Source organism: Cricetulus griseus, assembly GCF_003668045.3.
Source record: "Cricetulus griseus strain 17A/GY chromosome 1 unlocalized genomic scaffold, alternate assembly CriGri-PICRH-1.0 chr1_1, whole genome shotgun sequence".
Taxonomy (NCBI): domain Eukaryota; kingdom Metazoa; phylum Chordata; class Mammalia; order Rodentia; family Cricetidae; genus Cricetulus; species Cricetulus griseus.
Genome location: NW_023276807.1, coordinates 100346642 through 100371546, shown reverse-complemented (window position 1 = coordinate 100371546; position 24905 = coordinate 100346642). Strand labels below are relative to the sequence as shown.

Sequence of the window (24905 nt, the reverse complement as noted above, 5' to 3'; positions counted from 1 at the left end):
AAGCACCAGAGCCAGAGGTTAAGAAATACCCCTTCCAGATTTCCAAGTGACAGGGAATAAACTTTTTTTCTGTGTATCAAGGTTCTAAAAAGTCCTTTAAGTACATACTTCTTGGACTCCATCCAAGGCCAGAAGACAGCTAACCCAATAGCAGTGTAGTACCCAAGCCTATGTTACCTGCAGATAAACAAGATGTAATGTAGTGTACTTGATGGGCACTTCTTACTAGAGAGGTCAGAGAATAGGCATGGTACTATTAACCTAATAGTTGAATGTCCAGTCATCTGTCACTCTAGCTTTGATTCAAGCCTGGTTTTTAATACACAGACAGCACAGACAAGCTGACTATGCCAGAGAATGGAACCTATGGTGGGTAATATCAACTGTCAATCTGACAAGATCTGTAAGTATACCTGTAAGGAATTACATACACTAGGTTAAGTGAAATAGAAAGACATGCCTATTCTGAGCAGTACATTCCATGGGCAAGAATCCTGAATTAAATAAAAAAGGAGAAAATAAGCTGAGCACTCACTGTTCTCTGCTTTCTGACCATAGATACAATATATACAGCTGGCTCAAGTTCCTGTTGCCATGTGTGGTAGTTTGAACAAGAACGGCCCCCATAGGCTCATATATTTGAATGATTAGTTGCCAGAAGTAGAACTCTTTGAAAAGATTAGAAGGATTAGGAAGTGTACCCTTCTTGAAGGAAGTGTGGCAATGGGGGTGGGCTGTGAGGTTTAAAAGTCCATGCCAGATCAGGATGTAGCTCTCAGTCACTTCTCTAGCACCATTCCTGCCTGCCTGCTGTCATGCTCCTCGCCATGATGATAATGGACTAACCTCTGGGTAAGCAAGCCCCCAGTCAAATGCTTTCTTTTATAAGAACTACCTTGGTCATATTGTCTCTTCACAGTAAAATAACAGTGACTAAGATATGATGACTTCATCATCATGAACCAAGAGCAGGGATAAATAAACCTTTCAATCATTAAGCTGCTTTTGTCAGGAATTATGTCACAGCAATGAAAAATGTAGCTATTATTGAAGCTGAGGACATGAGAATGAAGGTGGCAGTTCTGAGTCCATTGCTTGCCTGAATTTGAGATGATGTTAAAAAAGTAGAGTCAAGATTTAACAAGACTTCCCAGTTATGCAAATGAATCTATAACAACACCGAGACCTCTTCCAAGCCTGAGTAAATCCTAAAGCTGCAGCTGCAATGTGGCTGGTTCCACTATGACAGGCTCAACAGCCAAATACCAAAATTTACATGAATACCAAGACAATGATAGAATCATCCCAGTTCCCTGCCTGCTGATATACTACTCAGTGCTTAGCAGGAGATAAGCCGTGAATGGCTCTAGGTGTAGCTGAAAGACTGAACTAACTTCTGCACCTCAGCGTCTATGCATCTCAGAGTCTCATGTTCTAGGACAGACTATACAAAGGCATCACTCTGAAATACCTCACATGTTGTTTCCTCCTTCAGAGGACATTGTTATGGTGGAAGCTTCACCCCAGCCCCCTCCCCTATCTCCCTCCAAACCCTGCTGCATCTCAGAAAGCCCACCAAATGATGACCCCTTCCCCAGAGATGCTCAAGACCACTCCAACATGGTATTTAAACCCCCCCAACAAAGACTACTGGTTTTTCTGGTCTCCCTTTCTCATATTCTCCCTAGGGGATGGGAAGACCATCTGGAAGCGCTATATCCATTAAACATGGGTTTCTTCTAATTCAGTTTGATTTGGTCGGATTTGGATTGTTGCATCAGCAGAGAGGCTTATCAGGGTGTATAAGCTTTTCAGACATAAGAATGTGGTTTGAAGCCGGGCATTGGTGGCGCAGGACTTTAATCCCAGCACTCGGGAGGCAGAGGCAGGCGGATCTCTGTGAGTTCCAGGCCAGCCTGGTCTCCAGAGAGAGTGCCAGGATAAGCTCCAAAGCTACACAGAGAAACCCTGTCTCGAAAAACAAAAAACAAAAAACAAACAAACAAACAAAAAGAATGTGGTTTGAAGGGACCAACACACCCACACACCCACACACCCGGTTTTGGCAGCCATGACAGGATAACACGTGCTCACCTGACCTTGCTGGGCCTGTCCTGGTCACTTGGAGGTCAGAAGGCCTCCTTGTGGCAAGGAACCAATCAGAAGTTAGCTGGTGGTGCTATGCTTTACAGCTCTGGGTGTGCTTTACGGGCAAGTGTATAACAGTGACATGCAGAACATAGCAACCACCCTGGGAGGGCCTATGGGCCATAACAACCAGTTGAACAATCAGCACAGGGCAGGTTGTCCAAGCCTGAAGGCACACCAATCCTGAGCCTGTGCGTACCCCTAGACACTCCCCTTATGCTGCCCTATAAGATCCCTGTCTCGTTTCTAGGGGTCTTTTCTCCAGCCATCTGCCATGGTGGATGGACGAAAGGCCCAAGCTAATGGGATTAGCTAATTAAACAACTGTAATAAAAGACTGTGTAGCTTTGCTTTTGCATCGAAATGGGCCTCTTGGTAATTTTGGGGTTCAGAATTTGGGCACAACAGGTTGTCTGGTATGTTCCTGTTTTGTAAGTAAGCTGTGGCCAACAACATGCAACACTATTGGGGAGATATCAGAACCAGGATAGCTGGAATAAAAATTGCTATCCGAGTATTTTATTTAATCAAATACAAGTTTTCTCTCTGTATTACAACATAAAACTACATAAAAAGGAAAAATCCAAACACATTCTCTCCCCACTCCTCTGTTTCTCTAATAGTGTCAGTAAAATTCCATGTAAGTGGCAGCAGGTTAACATCAGTGTGAACTGTGCATCTTGAGAAGAAACAAAATATAGTCTCCAATCCAGACGATTTCTAACTGCTCGGTTAGGATGGCATTGTCCTGAATCTGCATAACTTCCACAGGGCTTTCACAAGCCTGGTGTATAGTATAGGAGGCGCGTGAGCATTTACTGAATAGAACTCTATAGCAAAGGAAAGTGAAGTTCAGAAAGTTTAAGTGGCTTACAGAGTATTATTTCAATTAAACACAGAATATGGTCTTAAATTCAACCTTATGAATTCTAAAATCAATTCTCTACCCAATACATGCCCCCATGTTTCAGAGGCTGTAGGAAGGCAGAGAACACTGGTAACTGTTTTGGTAGCCGAAGAATACCATACATTACAAGGAAGGAAAGAGCCTGAGGACTCTCCCTCAAGACAAAGCACCCATCTTAGGAATATCCTAAAAGCCAGCTCATATCCAAAAGAAACAACTAGAATTACCAAGGGACTAATTATGAAGTAACAAAATAGAGGCAAGAAAGCCTTACTGGCAAAAGGCAGGTAACTCCAAGCCAGACAAAGACTCTTAGAGTTACTGTCACAAACAGAGACAACAGAGAAATAAAAACTGGATAATATGCAATAGTTAAAACTCAGCAAATGTAAATATAAGATTTGTGTACTTCATTGTAACTTTACCATTAAAAAACTTGAAAACAGAGCCACATTTTTAAAAGAAAAATTGAAACAGGATGTCACTATGTAGGGCTGGCTAATTGGCCTCACAGTAGGCCAAGAACTTGCTATGTAGACTAGGCTGGCCTTGGACTCAGCAGAAATCTGCCTGCCTTTCTGCCTCCTGAGTGCTGGGACTAAAGGTGTACATCACCACACCCAGCAAAAGAAGTGAGCGCGCGCGCACCATACACACACACACACACACACACACACACACACACACACACACTAGTTGACACTACAAATAATTGCTTTAGCATATGCAAGATCTAGAGTTCAATCCCTAGCATATCAGACACACCTTACACACACATACATATCACTTTAATAAAACATCAGGATAACATGAACGTAACCAAACACATACACAAAATTCACAGCTTCCTTTCATTAGGGTCCCATAATCCCCAGAACCTTCTTATAGTTGTTTTAGGCCTAGGAAACTAAAGTGTCATACACAGATTTCTTCCCTTCCCCTGGAAAAGAGAAAATGTCTCTTACTAAACTGAGAATAATGGAAAAATGGTGCTTTATAAAATAGAGATTGAAGACATGACTCCTATAGGTTCCCATTTCATGATAAAGGCACCTTCAAGCAAAGCTCCATAAGAAGTCTGGCCTACCTGGTCTGCACAAGTCTCCATGTTGTTCTTTTTCACTGGCGTAGACCTCCATGCACCAAGCATGGTATGCAAATGAGAAGAGATCTTCTATTTTACCAGGTGGTCGGATTGCATTGTTCAATCTCTTAAGCCAATCTTGACACTGCTCAAAGGTTGGGAACTGACACCTTTGCAAAACAAAACAAGTATGAATACAATCAGGTGACAGGTGATAATGAAGTCTAAGAAAAGCCACCATTTCAAGAGTGCCTGTTCCTAATAAAGGGACAACTAAGAGTGAAGAAAGCATCACAGACAGTCATTTACTACTACCCACAATAAAAACAGATGCAACAAATTATAGCCAGTGGTGCAAAATTTAAAAAAACGGGGGTTGGGGGGTGGGGAGGTGGAGAGGGGTGTGGACACGTGGAAAATCTATTATTTTAACCTAATGAATCTCTTCTGAAAGTGATTAATGGTGATTATCAAAGTAAATCAGGCCTCACTCTACTTCTTCAACTAATTTTAAAGTTATCTCTCTCAAGAAGTATGTTCAGAAAAGTGGTTTTTCTTTTGTTATGACATAATAAGCCAACCTAAAAAACAGACCACAACACCATCCATAGCTAGTTGGGAGATGGTTTCAAAATTTGTCTACTTAGCAATTAGGACAATCAAATCGACATTAAAGCAGAGGACATGTAAACTTTCAGCTGCAACCATACAAAGAACAAAACAGTTCTATTATAAACAGCAATTTTTCAGTATATACAATTAAAAGGTTAAAATAATAAATGTAAATTGAGTTTTTGAGGATTTATATAATTTGCATTTTTAAATGTAGTGCTGAAAACCTGTTTAAAATCTGAGTGGCTGTCAGTTACCTATCAAAAGTAATCTGGGTATAGTGGCTCATTCCTGTATAACTACAGCACTTGGAAAGTTGAAGCAGGAGTATTACAAGTCTCAGGCCACCTTGGGCTATACAGAGTGTTTCAGGAAGTTAAGACTAATGTGAGTAGCTAAAAAGGCACATTAATGTTTTCCTTAACAAGGAGATCACTTACAGCCTTCCCTTGTCCCAACCAATACTGCTCACCAACATGGCAACACAGTGTTTACTGGTACCCCAAAACAGATTAAAGGAGTAAAGTAAAAATGTCAAGAACAGAGCATATCTAGAGTTATTAAATCAAAAACTTATTTCATGGAATTATTTTGCAACAATTAGAGTTAAAATTAGATCTGACAAAATCATGAATGAATGCTACACTTAGAGAAATTTTGAGAGACAAGACACCTGCATTTTCTCAAATTACTTCTCATAGATTATTTATTAGTGATAAGGAAAAAATGTAGAAATTCACTACTATTACAAAAATTAGATGATGGGGGGTCCTTCTGGGTATGTTTATCTTACTGGTTGTTGAATAAAGCACTGTTCAGCCAATGAAGCAGAAAGATAGGTGGGACTAGGAGTGAGGAGGATTCTGGGAAATGAAGTAGAGATCCAGGCAGGAAGTGACATAGCAGGCAGACTCAGAATATCAGCAAGGACAAGAAGGAAATCGTCCTCTTGCTCTTCCTCCTGCTCTCTTCTCTATGTAGCTGCCATGTGATACCGGAAAGAGGACGCCAGTGGAAGGCATTCTCGATAAGTCTTATAAAATATATAGGTTTATGATAATTAAGACTGAGCTAGCATATAAGAAATCCTAGTCAATTGGCCAGCAGCACTGTAAACTAATATAAGACTCTGTGCGTTATTCTGGGCGCCCACATAGCGGAGGGGCTCAGGCAGATGGAGTAAAGACTTATAACAATTAGGTAACACTTTGACTGGACTAATCAAAAGTCATCAATAGGGGACAAATGGATCAATTGTCTCTAGATATAACACAGTATCTTGAAAAGGAGTGTGCGTGTGTGTGTGTTTTCCAGTAGTTGCAGACACATAACTTCAATTTAATCTTGAGGAAACTCTAGACAAGCCTAAGATGAAAAACAATCTATTAAAACAGAAAACTATATTATTCAAAATGTCGTTGTTATAAAAGACAGAGAAAGGCTACAGAAAGATTCGATATTAAAAAAGATTACAGTCACTGCAACTAAATGCATTATCTGACTCTGAATGAATTCTTTACTGAATGTGCTGAATGAGACGGGTGAAGATGAATGCTATAAAGACATCTCTGGAGCAGGGATGGTAGATTTGGCAAAAGTATTATCACTGTAAAGTTGACAATGATGTACAGGTTATATGAAAAAATATTCTATTGTTAGAAAAGCACACTTAGAGGGTTTAAGGCTGAAAAGCCAAGTGAAGCAACTTACTTTAATTTTTCAGAAAAGAATCTGTTTCTCTCTCACACACATACAGAATACACACACACACACACACACACACACACACACACACACTGCAAATGATAAAGTAAAGTTGTAGTGATATACTATTTATGATTTATTAAAGCTTGACTGAGGATTCAGAAAAGCAAAGTCAGCCATAAGCCATAGAAGCCAGGCACACACCTTTAATACCAGCAGCCAGAAGCTAGGAGGTGGTGGTAGGTAGACGGATCTCTCTGAGTTCAAGGCCACCCAGATCTACACGAGAGTAAATCAGTCTAAAAGAGAATTATAGCTCACACCTTTAATCCCAACATTAGAGAAGTATATAAGACAGAAGCAAGGTCTCAGTGGAGACATTCATTCTCCAGCCACGCTGAAGAGAGGTTACAGTCTAAGGATTGGTGAGAGCTTGTGGAGACAGGACCAACACATTCAGTCTGAAGTAGAGGTGAAAAGCTAGTGGCCAGCCGCTTTGCTTTTCTGATATGTAGCTTGAAGTCTGAACCCAGTATTAGTCTCTGGGTTCTTTTATTATTCATGTTACATAAAGTATTAACAGGTGTAAATGGTGCACAACTGTATTTTTTAAAATTTTTATACTTTTTTATATATTTAAAATTCTTTCCAAATAAGAAGTATCTGTTTGTATAGCGATATGCACTAAAGATAAAATATTTCAGGCACTAACTACTTGGAAATTATTCTAACAAAGTGGACCTTCAAAAGACATTTTGCTAACAAACTATGTAACAACTTTTAAAGACTATTTTTACCAATACCTCACAGCCTCACAAACACACCACCTACCTGATAACTTTGCAGTCTTTGCATGTCAAATGAAGCTGAAATATATCACGGCATTCAACACTTTCTATAAGCTGTAATGGAACCTGCAATTAAAAAGGATAAAGTCCTCTTAGTCAAAAAGGCAATGACTTTGCAGGAACATTTAGCCCAACTGATTGGCAAGGAAAGAAGCAAACATTGCCTAACGTTTAGCTGGACCAGGAGTGATTTACTAAAGAGTGGATTAGAGTTTCCATTTCCCTAAATCAGTGACTTCAAGTCACAGCATGATGACCATCAAAAGGTATGACTCTGGAAGAGAAGAGGAAATAGATCCTTGAGTATCAAACTCGCAAGCTTATCTCTCAAAGTACTACTTTAAGAAGCTATGATTCACAGTTACACAAAAGTTGAAGAGCACTACAGGCAAAGTGCAAACAGACTGTATTCACTATTCCAGATGCCAGAGTAGATTTATTCCTCTTAACAAAGGAAGCTTCTGGAAAAATCTGGAGGCCTAACTGCCTGCAGGTTACAAAAAAAGATGCCAAACCAGTAGCCACTGGTCAGGGTCCCTGCTCAGTAAACTAGATTCAGATAACAAGAAGTTATACAGTAGTCAAAGAACCTAAAATGGGCTAGATCCAACTTGCTCAAAAAAAAAAAAAAAAAAAAAAAACAGCTGAAATGCCTTGTTTGCCAAGTAGGAATCAAGGTTTAAGTGAAATGGAATGGTGCCCCTCCCCAGCAATTGGGTCAGCAGACCCTAGTTAACAATAGTGGACAGAGTAAATATCCAGTGAGACAGAAGAAACGCCTGTGAAGTATGAAAATGACCCATAGGCTGACCCAAGGACATTCCCCCTGACTTAACCTCCAACTACAAAAGCAATTTACAAATAACTTGTGATAAAATACTAAATTCATTTTTTTTTAAAAAAAAAAAGACAGGGTCATATGCATCCCAGGCTGGCCTTAAACTCCCTATGTCACTGAAGACTACCTTGAATTCTGACTCTCTTGCCTTCCCAAGTGCTAGGATTACAGGCCTATACCACTATGTCTTGTTTATATGGTGCTTGGTGTCCAGGGCTTGATACATGCTAGGCAAGCACTCTACCAGCTGAGTTTCAACCAGCCCTGAGTACATTCTTCCCCCTCTCTCCTTGAAACAGGGTTTCTCTGTGTAGTCCTGGCTATCCTGAAACTCATCCACTCTGTAGACCAGGCTGGCCTCTAACTCAGAGAGATAAACCTGCCTCTCTGCCTCTCAAATGCTGGGATTAATGGCATGTACCACCACCACCCAGACTGTGCACACTCTTAAGGCCTTGGGGGGAAAAAAAGTAGTTTACTTGTACCTAACACTGTATCAAATCCAGTCAAATGTGGCTATAGGAACTGCAAGTAGCACTCCCAACAATTTGTTTAGTTTGTTCACCAATCATGCTGCCTCCAAGGAGTGCCCCATGTCAGCCCTGCTAGTGTCACAGCTGGTTTACTACAAACTCTGACCTACCATTCGGCTTCCTGAATCAGTAGAGACCCCTCAGAACAAAGCTGTGGGTTAACAAGAAGTCCACTGCTAGAAGGCTGAAACACAGAAACAGAAACTGGGGCACAGATTTAAAAAGAACAGAAAACCAAATAATATTATGCAGATAAAGTGCCTGGGAGTTTTTCCCTTGGGGTGAAAGCCTTGTTTCTAAATATATAATCTATAAAAATTCCCTTACAATTGTAATAGATTTCGAGTTTAAGAGGAATACTATGCATCCTTGCTTATATTCCAAGAAAGTTTTTGGCTCTCTGCTTCTTTAAACCCTTAACCCCAAGGTGCTACATAAGAAACTGCAGCTGATGTAGCTAAAAACTCTTTCAAGAGCCTGTAAATCTGGAGCAGGGAGAGGAGGGACAGAATTATCAAGAGAGAATATGGAGATCAAGAGGGAAAAGATTACGGCAGGTAAAAGTGCTTTCTGCCAACTTGAGTTCAAGCTTCACACACAATAAAGAAATATATTTTAATGCCAGGGAATGGTGGCGCACACTTTTAATCCCAGCACTTGGGGGGTAGAGATCTCTGTGAGTTCGAGGTCAGCCTGGTCTACAGAGCAAATTCCTGGACAATCAGGGCTACACAGAAAACTCTGTTTCAAACAACAACAACAAAAAACCAAAAACAAACAAAAAAACAAACCTTTTTTTAAAAAGACAGATTAGTCTATACCACTGACTTGTTCTCAAGCAGTCCTACAGGTTCCCTGTAAATAGATTTTCTTTGTTTTTTAATGTATTTTCTCCCTTTGTTTTTGTTGTTGCTGTTTTTTTGTTTTGTTTTGTTTTTGAGACAGGCTTTCGCTGTGTAACAGTCCTAGCTGTCCTGGAACTTACTCTGTAGACCAGGCTGGCCTCAAACTCACAGAGATCTGCCTGCCTCTACTTCCCAAGTGCTGGGATTAAAGGAGTATTTTAAATATGTTCCTGCAAGCTACCTTTCCTCAATCTCTCAAAACATGGTGGGGTTATCTGCCAGTTTGGCAAATGAGAAGCCTGTAAAGCTTTATTTTCATTTGCAATTATGTGTATGCATGTGTGTCTATATGGGGGCATGTATGTGTACATGTGGTTGCCCTCAGAGGCCAGAGGTGTTGGATCCTCTGGAGCTGGAGTAACATGTGACTGTGAGCCAACCAAAGTGTGTCCTGGGAGATGAATTCAGGTCATCTACAAAGGCAAGTTTGTGATCTTAACCACTTGGCCACCTTTCTAGCCCTTAATCTTTATTCTTAAGGAAGAAGAAGGGGAAAAATGTTCAATTTGAGTCACAGATGTGGAGAAATGCAGACTTTTTTAAAGATTTATTTATTTGTGTGTATGGGTATTCTGCCTGCATGTTTTGTCTGTGTAACACAAGGGCCATAAAAGCATCCAATTCCCTGAAACTAGAGTTACAGATGGCCTATGTGGGTACTGGGAACCAAACCCAGGTTCTCTGCTAGTGCAACAAATGCTTTTAACCACTAAGCTACCTCCCCAACTCTGCAAAGCAGAAAATTTTAATACACCGATTGTCAAATGTAACAGTAGGGGCAATAAAAAAAAAAAAAAAAAAAAGAATACAAGAGACACCTAGTTTTGTATCAATGGCATCTCCTTCCCCACCCCTTCTCCAGGCTCTCCTCCACCTCCCTTAAGAGAGAGATTTGGCCACCACTTCCTCCCGTGCATCAAAGTTTCTCTCCTTTCTTAAGGCTTACACTACTGCTCTAGCTTTCCCAACTTCCCTGAACCATCCCACCCACACACACACACACACAAAAAAAAAAAAAAAAAAAAAAAAAAAAAAACACCAAAAAACCTCACAGTTTCTTAACACTTCCCATACCCAGTATACAACCTTATAAACAAAGAATGAAAAATTCAAAGGCTCAGGAAGGTCAAACTGCTGCTGTACTGTGAACACAACCATGTCTGCTCTGTAGCCGAGGCTTCTTTCACCATACACTTTTGTCTGCCTCCCTTCCTCCCTCTAAGACTACCCTTCACTTCTTACTGAGCTCTACTAGAGTTTTCTTTCACAAATAGGTGGCCTTTCTGCAGAGATTTTCAAGACAGGAAAAACAACTGAAATCAAGATTCCTTGGAGGCTAGGAAATCTAGAAGAATTTCCATCTTCCATCACCCATGAGTGGTTCTACAGCCACTCCTCCTCTTGCTTCTTTTTCTTCCATCTTCTATTTGCCAGGTTAATTCTCTCTCAACAGTACTTTTCAACCAAATTCATACTCAAGCAATTAATTGAACACTAACTGCTGTTAATTAAACATTCAAAAGGCCAAAAGTTGTATCAGAGGCACCAAACCCCTAAGGTCATCAGTCCAAGGAAACAAAAAAGCACGAGTTTAAAACAGTAACAGTACACAGGACTTTCATTCTCAGAGGCTCTGATGGCAGCATCCTCTGTTATTGTACTGCCTCAGTTCATTCTGCATGTGTGTCCATCTGCATGTGTGTCCATTATATTTAAGAATCAGAGTGGGGCATTCTTTAACCCCAGCACTCAGGAGGCAGAAGACAGCTGGGGTTACAGAGCGGGTTCCAGGACAGCCAAGGCTACACAGAGAAACCCTGTCTTGAACACCATCCCCCCCCCATCATTCTTTTCATAACCTCAGTGGGAGGACTAATTTTGTATATACATCAGAAGCAGTAATGGCATAACACAGTGAAAATAATGCCAGCAAGAATCAAGCCTACAATCTGCAATAAACAAGAGAATATTTAAGGAGCCAAAATGTTTCTTTTAAAAACTGACCAGAAAAAGAGACTGCCATTGATTTAAGAGCCACAATGTCTACTGTTCATTTTGGATATAAACAAGTTTACCCCTCCATCTCTGCTTTCAGAGGCCCCTAATGGTAGAACCATAAGCCAAAAGGGATTAGGCATTAGCAAAACTAATATTTGAAGCCTGGTGTAATAGCTCATTCCTATAATCCTTGCACTATATAGGCTCAGGCAGGAGGACTGACAGAGTTCAAGGCCTGCCTGGGCGCCATAGTTAGCACCAGGTCTACTATGGCTATACATAAAGACCCTGTCTCAAAAAAAATAAATGAACAAAATAACAAAAACATCTTTCTGGTGTATGGTAAACAAACGTGACTATTAAACAAATGAGAATGCCAAGGAAAGGTGTATCCAGCTATTAGACTGCCACCTTAGGAACTGACAGACTGACCAAGAAACAAACTTTTATAAATCATTTCTGCTTAAAACTCTGTTTAATTTTTTTTCTAAATTGTACACACACACCACAGTAAGCACACAAGGGTCAGAAGCCAACTACAGGGAATTGGCTCTCTCCTTCCACCTTTATGTGGCTCCAAGAGATTGAACTCAGGCTTGCCCAGCAATTGCCTTTAGTTGTTAAGCCATCCCTTCCACCCTTGGTCTACATTTAAAAAAAAAATATATATATATATGTATGTATGTATGTATGTATGTATGTATGTATTTTATGTATATGGGTGCTTTGCCTACACAAATGTCTGCACACCAGAAGAGGCAATTGGATCCCATTGCAGATGGTTATGAGCTATCATGTGGATGCTGGGAATTGAACTCAGAACCAGAAAGCAGCCAGTGATCTGATCCCCAACTTACAACAGCTTAGTCTACATTTCTAAAGGTCATAATTACATTGCTTATGCATAAACTGGGGCTTTATTTTCACCCCACAGAATATTCTCATAAGAGCACAAACTAGAGCACTGACAAAAGAGAACAGACTCATGCAGAGGAGACACATTTTGATTACTGCAAGATGAATATTCAACACTCAAGACCAATTTTTTTTCTAACCGGTGAGGCAGCCATACCTGAGAGTCTCATGCCACCTACTGGGGTTTTAGAAACAGTGAAACACTGAGATCAGTCTACTGAATTACACAACAAAAACTGTTTTAAACTTTCATAAATCCCACTTGGAACACTTAGTTGTTTAATAAATTATCTAAACTTCAATATAGTTATAGAAATATAGTTATAAAAAATAAAGAATAAAAGATTGCTCATACCAGGAATGCTATGAATAGACTCTACCACAGAGGTACTTCACCCTAGGAACTGTAAGCTTGATGTTTACTGAGGGTGTGTAGATTAAAGAAATAGTGCTTATAGTATCCAAGCTTATAAACATTCAACATGCTGTGAAATTAAGAAAATATTTGATCCCGGACATTGGTGGCACACACCTTTAATCCCAGCACTCGGGAGGCAGAGGCAGGTGGGTCTCTGTGAGTTCGAGGCCAGCCTGGTCTCCAGAAAGAGTGCCAGGATAGGCTCCAAAGCTACACAGAGAAACCCTATCTCGAAAAACAAAACAAAACAAAAAAAGTTGATATTGGGTAGTTATTTAAAACTTAATAGTCATTTTCTGAAGTACTAAATAATGCAAAGCTGGGCATGCCATAATAGAGATAGCACTTTTGGGTTCTAATGTCTTAAATGTACATGATTTAGATAAAGTAACTTTTAATAGGGTTTCTTGACCTCCTGTGTTTTGCTGTAATATTTATCTGCTAAGGAAAGATTAGAGGGACACAGAGGGAAAGAGGCAACCACTATTAATCCTTTGGTCTCCATCTAGGATCTGCCCCAGGAGAAACCAGTCGTCATATTCCTGGAGTAACCTCAGGCTTCAGGAACCCTAGCACTGTGGTGTTTCTCAATAGGAAATGTTCATAGTCCCTACAAGATAATTTTGCATAATCACGTTGCTGTGCAAATACAGTATTTAGGGTTTTGTAGGTGACACTAGGCTCTAAGTCTTAGGGAGTTATAATTCTAGAGGAAATGTTTCATCTGAGGAAATGGATTAAAAGTATGAGAAGTAGTCAGTTTCTTTTTTTTTTTTTTTTTTTTTTTTTTTTTCGAGACAGGGTTTCTCTGTGGCTTTGGAGGCTGTCCTGGAACTAGCTCTTGTAGACCAGGTTGGTCTCGAACTCATAGAGATCCTCGATCCGCCTGCCTCTGCCTCCCGAGTGCTGGGATTAAAGGCGTACGCCACCACCGCCCGGCTAGTAGTCAGTTTCTTAAAGATTAAAATCACACTATAGAAAAAATGTCACCGACAACCCACTCATACAGCTACTATCAGAGATATATGATGAATGATACAGGCCTATTCACAGAAACACACTCTTTTAAAATGAACTTAAAATCCAAAAGGGGAATATCCACTTCAAATCCATACTAATTTCAAATCACTGCATTATTTACTGAGTTGCATGGCATCAGGAAACACTGGATCCTGAAGACACAAAGACAGATGAACAAAGAGTTACAACATGTCTAGTAAATGCTATGGAAGTATGTTAACATACAAAAGCAGGCCACTGAGTGCAATTACTGCCAGGAAAGGAACAGGATTGAGCAAAGCTTCAGAGAGGAAGTTATTACCTGAACCAAGTTCTGAGAGATAAAGAGAAAGTCCCCAGGCATAGAGAAGGTAAAATCTGCAAAAGTATGAGGTCTGCCAGAATGGTCCAGGGAAGCTAGTTTTATTAGTAGAAAGGAGACAGAAAAGCTGGCAGGGTCAAGGACCACAGCCTCACGTCATGCAGGCTAATTTGACTTTCATAGAAATAAAGAAAAACAGCTTTAAGATGGTAGACGATGTGATTAAGAATTTGTTTGGGACCCTATTCCCAAGCAAATCTAAAAATAGACTTTTAAATACTTAGCCAAATCTAGTAAACTGATAAATGAGATGATATGGGAAATGCAATGGGATGAAATCTTAACATTCTCACAGGCAATTTAATTACAAGTTCATAGATTCCAACCATTTAATGAACAAAAAAAATTAAGTTTAAGTTGAGCAGTAATTTTACTCATTCCTACAGAACATGGTAGGAAATTATAAATGCTGCTATCTTATCACTTCTACTCTTTACCCACTGATCATGAATTTCAAACCCAAATGAACCCTTGTGCTGGTTAGTTGTGTTAACTTGACACAAACGAGAGTCACCTGGGAAGGTGGCCCCTCAACTGAGGAATTATTTCCATCAGATTCGCCTGTGGGCATGTCTGTGGGGCATATTCTTGATTAATGATTTTGGAGTGCACAGTCCACGGTGGACAGTACCACCCCTAGGTTCCACTTCAGTTCCTGCCTTGACTTTCCTCAATGGTAGACTGTAAATTGTAAGATGAAATAAACCTTTTCTTCCCCAAGTTGTCTTTGGTCATGGTGTTTATGACAACAACCAAAAGCACACTCGAACACTATGAACACAGTACATTTTCTTCTTCCTTGATGACTCTGGTATGCAATTTTAGCTATTGGACAGAATACAGAAATAACCCAAATCTACAAGGCAGGCAGAAGAATTCAGGTCAAAATGGCTGGATAACATAAATATTTAACTATAATAAATAAATAATAAATGCCAACTCAAAAATGACAGCCACTGATCTTGTCATAAATCAAGGATCACAACTTGAGTAGTTAGATAACTTCTAGAAAGGTAAATATAATGAATGCAAGCAACAGATTTCAAAGAATTCACCAAATCACATAATCTGAATGTAGGCCTGAGCTCTTAAAGACATCACAGCACACTTCTCTGCACTGGCACTCAAATGCAGAAAGCCACAACACTGGCAAGTAAAGGGGAAAGAATGTTCTCAACTGGTAGAAATTATTGAACTTGTGGATCTTTCTGGGTTGGTTCACTGAAGACTACTAAGGACAGCAATGCACTGGAGGAACCAGTTCTACTGAGTGGATCCTCATAACAGAAAAAGAGGAAATGTACTCATAACAACTTCAAGCTTCCTTCTCCTTCGTAGGAGCCACTGGAGTAACTTTACCTAATATGGCAGTCTGAAGTGAAGTCAAAGAACAACTTCTTGTTTGACATAAAGACCCAAGGAGTGATCTCAACCTAAGCAGCTGGAAAATACTAAAGACTAAGAGAGGTAGAGAAGGTCTTTGTACCTTTATAAAGCTTAACAGTACACCAGTACCTGGTACAAGCTGTTTAGTATTAACTAATAATGGATACCTCAGCAGACAAGGTGCATTGTTTTAATAAAGCTTATGTGTACCTTATTAACAGAATATTCCTAGAGAAAAGCATAGCACACAATGCTTTCACACACCCAAGCCTCTACAACTCTTATCTCTTCCTTTTCCTATCCACCTTACAGGGATAATCACTTACATTAACAAGAGACTCCTTAAACTTGATGTGAAGTCTGTAATTAGAAAGGGCAATGATGGCATCCTCAGCACGGCCCACATACTCTGTGCTCTCTCCATGAAGTTCAAGGAAAGGAACCTGAAAAACACAAGAAACTTTTCAGACTTCCAGAGTAGAAAAGTCAAGTCTTCAAAAGTAAGCCAGGTGAATAGACAGCCAGGTGAACAAATGGACAATAAACCCACTGCCATACAAATTTAAAGCAAGAAACTGAAAGATGGTTTATACTCACTTAATCCCAATATATTTACCCAAATTAGGGACTTTTATGATGAGATAAATGATCATCTCAAATAATGAACTTTTAGGAAACAACTCTTGCAAGAAGGAACATTGTTTTCCAGACTGCATTTCTATATATACAGCTTAGGGAATGTATCTATTATATATTACTTCAATCTACTAACTTTGCTCCATCATTTCTATAACGCTAAACACATATTACACAGTCAGCTAAACACATATTACACAGTCAAAAATGACCTATAATTACCTGAAGATTCTCATCCTCCCGAATCAGCTGCTTCCTGGGAAAGATCTGATTGGCTTGGATGCACTCCAGGCTATGCCGCATCTCTTCATCCTAGAAAACCCCACAACGTTTAAATAATTTTAAAACTTCTACTTATCACCCATATTTGATTTTTCTGCCATGTTTATTTACATAATCACAATAATAATCCAATGAACATTCTGAAACAAGCAGAAAAACTCAGAAAACTAGCCCCCAAAGTGTTTCATCTGATATATTAGACATTGCTATGGTTTGTATAAGGGTTCCCCAAAGGCCCACATGTTAAAAGCTTTGGTGCTAATACATAGCAATGTCAGCAGGGAGTTAAACATTCTAAGAGGCAGTAGGAGGAGGGTAGGCCAATAGGGAGACCTAGCCCCTTCTCTGTTTCTTGGGCTCCATTAGGTAAGTGGGCTTCCATCACATGTTCCCATCTTGATATACACCAAGGCCAACTGATCAAGACTGTCAGCCCAACAAATCTTTTCTCCTTGCTATTTGAATTCTCTCAGGAGTTTGTAATAGGAACAGAAGTCTGACTATTACAAGTATCCCTAATCTGAGGACAGACTGATGCAAAAAGTATCAGGCATTACCGTTTCTGTGGGCACCAAGAGGCTCTGTGGCTTTTGGAAAAAACAAACAAACAAAAAAAACAAAACAAAACAAAATAAAAAAACCAAGAAGCAGTAATTTTGCTCTGTATGTTATATAATCTTATATCTTTCTTTTTGAGAAATACATACTTAATTACTTAAAAGATATTTGGAATTCACTTCAACATAATTAAGGGGTGTAAGAAAGGAGTGGGTGAGGAATAAATGAAATAGGAGTATTTTTGACTTGATAATTCATGAAACTGTTAAGTGTTGAAGGAAGTTTGCTACATTGTTTATTCTTTGTGTGAAATCTGCACAACAGAAAGCTTCAAAAATGGTGTGCTTTGCCAGGCATTGGTGGCGAATGTCTTTAATCCCAGCACTCGGGAGGCAGAGGCAGGCGGATCTCTGTGAGTTCCAGGCCAGTCTGGTCTCCAGAGCGAGTGCCAGGATAGGCTCCAAAGCTACACAGAGAAACCCTGTTTCTAAAAACAAAAAACAAAAAAAAAAGGTGTGCTTTAATAAAACACACACACACACACACACACACACACACACACACACACACACACACACACACACATCTAAGAACTAAATTTCCAAAATTTAAAATAGTGTAAACTACTATCCCTAGTTCATTCTGCCTTATACTAACCAAGCAGATCTCTTCCAGTTAAGGCAATTTCAAATTAGGAAGTTAAGCACTCTCAAAAATAGATCCTTTACACTCTGGCTGTGACAGTACAGGGAGACCCAAGAAACATACAGTCTATGCGAAAGCCTAGCTCTAGATTATGATAACACTGTTCACACAGTAAATAACCCCTTCATTTCCACTTTACTGGAGATCAAACTAGGGCCCCAAACATGTTAGACAATATTACACAAAAAAGGTTTTTTTGGTTTTCTATTCTCTCTTTTTTTTTGGGGGGGGGGTTTCAAGACAGGGTTTCTCTGTAGCTTTGGAGGCTATCCTGGAACTCAATCTGTAGACCAGGCTGGTCTTGAACTCACAGAGATCCGCCTGCCTCAGCCTCCCGAGTGCTGAGATTAAAGGTGTACACCACCACCACCACCACCACCACCACCACCACCCGGCTCTATTCTCTTTATAGACAGGGTCTCACACTGTAGCTTAGGCTGGCCTGGAATTCAGTATACACTCCTCAAATTCACAGCTGTGTGCAAGTCTTTCTTCTTACATAGGCTAAAGTCCTATTGGGACAAACAGCCACCCTGGAAACATATGCCTAATCACCAGTCTCTCAAAAGCACACTCAAGTCTCATTTAAATTCCTTTGAAAAACAGAGGTATCTAGGAGGAGATGATGAAGGTGGAAGGGGGAGTATTGGAGAGGGTCCAGATAGTGTTGGGAGGGGTAGGGGTGAAGTGGAATTGGATATCATCAAAAACAATGTACGTGTATGAAAATGTCAAAGAATAAATGAAACCAATCTTTTAAAAAACAAAATTCGCTGGTAGTGGTGGCACACACTTATGTTATGATCCTAGCACTCAGGAGGCAGAGGCAGGAGGATCTCAGTGAGTTTGAGGCCAGCTTGGTCTACAGGGCGAGTTCCAGGATAGCCTCCAAAGCTACACAGAGAAACCCTGTCTCGAAAAACAAAATACACAACAAAATTCAGTGTTCCAGAATTTTCTATAAAAACTAAGGATTAAGAACAAAAATCTAAATGATAAAATAATACTATTTATAGTAAATCGAATCAATGACTCAATTTCAAGAAACTACACAGCTAACAAAATGATTATAAGAGATCCAATAAACAAATGAGAAAATGTTTAAATCATTTTATGGAATAGCAAAATTGAAGCTTGTGTTACAAGATTAATTACTTGCACATACATGTGAAAGAATGACATGTACCAGTCAGAAAACAATACACATAACCATGAGTTCAAATGGCAAAATTCTAAATCCTATTTTTTTTTAATTTGCTATAATGATCATGTAGTCTGAATGAGAAGACCCCAATTGGCTCATATATTTGAATGCTTAGTTCCAAGTGGTGGAACTGTCTGGGAAGGATTAGGAAGTATGGCCTTGTTGGAGGAGATGAGTCACTAGGGGTGGGCTTTGAGGTTTCAAAAGCTCTCAGCTACCAATCCAGCACCATGTGTGCCACTTGCCACTATGCTCTTATGGACTAACCCTCTGGAACTGTTAGCAAGCCCCCAATTAAATGCTTTGGGTCTAGGAACTACTACATGGTAAACCACAGAAACAAACAAATCAGACAATGTCATAAAGAATAATTCCTCTAGTCCTCAATCCTTGCATTGCTTACATATCCTTAGGACTGATGACATGTAGCCGGCTGTGTTCCATCTTTTCTGCCTAAATGGCCCACATGCCACTGAAATGCTCGTTGTGTTCTTCAGGGAAAGGTATGGGCTGGGTGTGCACAGCTGCCCATCTGCTATGGGGTTAAGAGTCTTAAAGATACATGAGGAAAGACAGGGAATTGCTTCCATCCTGAAAACAAACTCATATAGAATGTGTACTATGTTAATTAGCTCAATTTGACCATTCCATACATATATGCCTATTTTGTAACACATTTCACAATATTTCACAATTCTGTTAATCAAATAAAAAAAAATTGTGAATGACTAACTCAAAATTCTCTACACACACCAAACAAGCATACAAAAATCATTTTCACATGTCGTATCCTGGAATTTTTTTAGGGAGAGGGAAGAGGTGAACTTGGGGCCTCATGTATGTAACAGCATGTGGTTTAGTACTCAGCTACAACCTCCAAGCCAGCTTCCTAGTAAAGGAAGAAATGAAAGAAAATCCTAGAGTCCAAGAATTATATATTTCAATCTTGCCTCCATTTACTGACTGACAAGGTGTGCTACATATCTGGCTCTCAGAATTCAGCTACCATAAATGTAGCTCTTCTATTAACTGACAAAGGAGATAGAGATAATTAGGAAATAGGAAAAAATAAAATTATTTCTTATGAAACAGAAACAGTATTTGTGTAGCATCAAGACAAGATTCCAACCCTAATTTTCTTATTTCTGTGCTTACCATGACCTTGCCAGGGCAGGAGAGACCCTGTCCTTCTCCAGTCTCTAACACGGCTCTTCTTTCTCTTCTGCTTGAGACCTTTTATTTTAGAAAGAAAAAAAGAGAGGCAAAATTGGCAATAGTTTTTCCCCTAATTGGCCATACCCTAATTAAAGTGACTGAATATACAGTCCTGAAATTCAACCAGAGTTAGCCCAGAAAAAGTTGAATATCAGCCAGCTAAATCTTCACCATTAGTTCTAAACTGAATAATACCTTTGTGAAAATACTCTTAACTTTAACTAGTTCTATAAGAAAAGTGGAAGACATTAACATTCCTGTGTTAACAGTAATTTTCAAATGTTATAAATCTTACAGAAAGGTAAAAAAGCAATAATTAAAATCAATCTGCAAACACAATATTCTACTAATATTTCAACATGTTTGTGTAGCTTATCTTACTAAAAATGGATCTCCTCATCTAAGGAAACAAACTGACTTAGTAGGTAAAATATAAATCAATTGCCTTATTATCATGACATTCTGTGCTTACATGAAAAATTTTGTACTACTTATAATACTTTCACCTTTGTTTCTAAGAACAAAAGAACACCCAACTAGAAATGCAAAGGTGGGCTAATGAAAATGCTATCACCTTCCCTAAGAGTCCCTGTCTCTAAATAGATTACCATCACAGAAAGGCAATACTTTGGTATGCTGAAATTTGATTACAAAAATAGATAGTATTTGGGGGAGTCTAAACCACAATACTCAACATAAGAGCTGTAAGGGGAGCATTAAGTAGTGAAAGAGAACATCAAAAGAACAAAAGTCAAGGCTGTGTGCCTGTGGCTCTGCTGGGCTGTGAGAAGAGGCTTACTTTAACAGAGTGCTTTGGAAGGGGCTAGGGGACTAGCTGCTGTTGGAGACAAGGGGCAAAAGAGATGTTGAGAGCTGCTGCAAGTGACAATCCAACAACATACATTAGACCCTCAAGGGAGCAGTGATACAAGTAGTGTTGCCAGATTAACATTTTTCCAAATTTCCAGAGAAATTTAAAGAAAGCACACAAGTATCATAGAACTAGATATAGCAAATAAAAAGTAGTCAACATCAATAACTATAAATCAAGACTCAGCTACAAAGTAAACTCTTGATGAGTCAGCATGTCATACACACATAAGCTAAATTTCCCAACACAAAAAAAAATTTTAAGACAGGGTCCTTCTGGAAATTGCTATGTAGTCCAGGCTGGCTCCAAACTCATAGAAATCTCCTGCCTCTGACTCCCAAGTGCTAGAACTGAAGGTGTACACTATCATACCTGGCCTAGCTTTTTAATAAATACAGAAATCCTATGAAAGTAGTACTCAATTTAAAGTATTCACTCCAAGATGATGTCTTCTACTACTATAACAAATAATGACCCTCACACTGGAAAAAAAGAAAATCAGCCAATAAAAATTAGCTTGGAACACGGCTCAATAGCAGAGTGCCTGCCTAGCACACATAAAGCCCCAGGTTCAATCCCTAGTAACACACACACACACACACACACACACACACCCCTTCACGTCTAACAGAATGCCAGTGTGTTGGCTCCATCATCCAGGCAATTTTTATTCCAACACAAAAGACAGAAATGGTAATTACAAATTGTAATCTATACAATGAAGGAAACCAACAGGATAAGACACAGTAGTTATAAGATTGCAAAAGGCCTACTTTAATTAAAGGTGACCAATCTGAAAAGGCATAGGGACATCATGTGTTCTTGACCCAGCAAAGACCTTACATATTTTAAAAAAAACTAAGGCTAAAATGTGCTGACTGGATCAGAAAGTTATAAAACTTGAAGGTGGAGACTTGCACAGAGAAAAGATCATGTAACCATAGGGTAAAAACTCCACTCCAAGCACTCCACTAAGTGGTTTCAAACTGTAGATTGACAAGATCTGATTTTAAGATCACTCTGATTGGTGTGTGGTAAATGAATTAGAGGAGGAAAGCAATAAAAACAATCAGGAAACAATTCCAGGAAAAGGATGTTATTTCTATTTAGAACAGAGGCAGGACAGTATAGACAAGAAAAACATAAAATTTCTGAACAGTATTTGGAAATGTTAACATGAGTTTATATTAAGAGCTTGGCTACATGGCTAGAGAGATGGCTCAGAGGGTACGAGCATTGGTTGCTCTTCCAGAGGATCCAGGTTCAATTCCCAGCACCCACATGGAGCTCACAACTGTCTGCAACTACAGATTTAGGTAATCTGACACCCTCACACAGACACACATGCAGGTAAAACATGGATGCACGTAAAATTTAAGGGAAAAAAAAAAACTGGCTATGATAGTTAAGCAAGATTAGAGAATTTATAATTCAGGAGGGAAAATAATAAAACAGTTCAAAATAGGAGGCAGGATGTAGCTCTGTGGTAGAATAACTTGCCTAGCATGCATGAGGCACCAGTTCAATCTCTACCACTAGGAGATGGGTCCCCAAATAAGAGGTGCTGTTTTAATCAATCAAGAAAACACTATGTTGCTATAGGATGATACTTAATGAATTCCAAATTCATAAGCCAAGATCAACCAGTAGGAACTAAGTAATTGCTAACAGTTCCCTTTAAAGCTACAAAGACAAAATAGGACCAATCCTCAGAAAACAGTGGTGAATGCAGCACCTCAGCTAAAAGGCATGAAACCCAGCATGGTAGTTATACTCTCAGCACAAAAGGAAGAAATTGAGTCATTACAGTTAGTCTGGTAAACACCTTAAAACATCTTCATGTTTTAGTTGTACTAGTATTACATGTTCCTTGTAAGAAATTGTTAAAAAACATATGTGAAAACTAGACAACTATTCTTTCACAATGTTAGCAGGAGTGTACAACAGTGCAATGCCTCTTGAAAACTGTTAGGTTCACCCTCAAATGATAAAACAATTACTGTGTGGTGCTACAAGTCCACTCCTACATATCTAACAAAGAAAACAAAACATACATCTACATGAAAATTTCTATCTATGTGTTTACGTCAGTTATTCAAAATAACCAAAGGGTGGAAAGCAATCCAAATGACCACTATGGATGAATGAATGAACAGGATGCCTCATACTAGAACAGTGGACTACACAGTTGTATTTAAAGGAATGGATAACCTTGAACACAAATTACATTAAGTGAATAGTCACAAAAGACATGACAGGGTTCCAGAACAGTGGTAAAATTGATGATAGGGGACAGAAAATAAATTAGTAGTTGTTTAGTGCTCATGGAGATGAAAAGTAAAGGGTGATGATAGCTAACGATGGAAAATGTCTTTCTGAGATTATGAGGCACAGGTGACTAGACAGTATGTGAACTATACTTACATTATATTTTTAATTAGATGGGTTTGGTTTTGGTTTGGTTTAGTCTGGTTGGTTCTAAGACACAGTCTTGTTGTATTAATCCAGACTGGCCTTAAACTTGTGATCATCAACTTCCCCAGTGATGGAATTATAGGTATACACTACCACATCAGGCTAGAAAATGGATTTTTCTACATAAAGTTTGTTGGCCTTTTTGGTTTTGCTTCCCCCGCCCCCCTTTATACTATGGCCCAGGCTGGCCTGGAACTCAAAACTGTAACCCAGAACAGGCAAAGAGCCTTTTGCATCAACTTCCCAAGTGTTAGGATTACAGAAACAAACCACCATGCCAACTACAAAAAGTTATTAAAAGGAGATTGAAAACAACTATTATATAAAAGGTTTCATTTGGGGCTAGAGAGACATCTCAGACGTTAAGAGCACTGGCTGTTCTTTCAGGGGTCCTGAGGCCAGATTGCCTTAAAATAAATAAACACATACACATATATCTCACATTTATACTACTAATTCTAGTAATAAGACCTTGATGTTCACATAAATATCTGTTTAAGAAAATTCAAAAATGTGAACCCAGTTTCAATTTTAAAAGCTCTAGAATGGTGGCTGGAGAGATGGCTAAGTGGTTAAGAGTGCCTACTACTCCAGAACTCATGAGGCACCTTACACACCACCCGTAACTCCACACCATCCGTAACTCCAGCTCCATAGGATCTAACACATTCTTCTGGTCTCAGCAGACACATGTGAGTGCGTGTGCACTCACACACACACAACTTTAAAAAGCTACAGAATGATAACTATTAACTATTCAACAGATTTTCAGACAAAGAATCTGCAATATTTCACAAATATATACAGAATAAGTAACCTGGAATGGGTCCCAATGAAAATGGACAGGGACAAACAATGTCACAAAACTAATTTGTGTGCACATTTTCCCTGCTTCAAATCAGCAGAGTGCTCAAAGGAGGAAAACAAACTTACCAAATGAAGATTGTCTTGAGAACTTTCTCTTCTACAAGGTTTCACAAGGAAATCTGCAAAACAAACAAATGTCCTACCATCAAATTATGCCAATTGAGAGCCTGGTCTTTTCTCTCTACACTAACATCTTTAATTGCTGTATGGACTGCTGGTGGATGCTCAGATTCATTCTTTACATGAATCAGAAACCTAAGATGCTCCTATCTGAGTTTCCCTCAGTTGAACAAATGTCACCTCCCACAGCTAGTCAGAGAAATCTTTGCTGCTTGTCACACCCATTCTACCCTACCTTGGACAACTAGTTCAAGGTCTTTTGTGCATAAAACTGACTTCTACCAAAGGATCTAAC

The 24905-nt window shown here is 39.3% G+C and overlaps 1 protein-coding gene across 7 annotated transcripts in view; it reads right to left on the bottom strand.

Annotated features, from left to right (window-relative positions):
- Mtmr3 (myotubularin related protein 3) overlaps window positions 1-24905 on the bottom strand; it is a 103358-nt gene that overhangs the window by 39657 nt on the left and 38796 nt on the right. For all 7 annotated transcript variants that reach the window (XM_035452095.1, XM_027387331.2, XM_027387330.2 and 4 more), the window contains 6 exons: window positions 24557-24609; window positions 20218-20295; window positions 16536-16625; window positions 16004-16120; window positions 7287-7369; window positions 4143-4309 (listed from right to left, as the gene is read on the bottom strand). In XM_035452095.1, the coding sequence (XP_035307986.1) occupies window positions 4143-4309; window positions 7287-7369; window positions 16004-16120; window positions 16536-16625; window positions 20218-20220 (460 nt within the window). In that variant the 5' untranslated portion in view covers window positions 20221-20295; window positions 24557-24609. The remainder of the gene's footprint in view (window positions 1-4142; window positions 4310-7286; window positions 7370-16003; window positions 16121-16535; window positions 16626-20217; window positions 20296-24556; window positions 24610-24905) is intronic.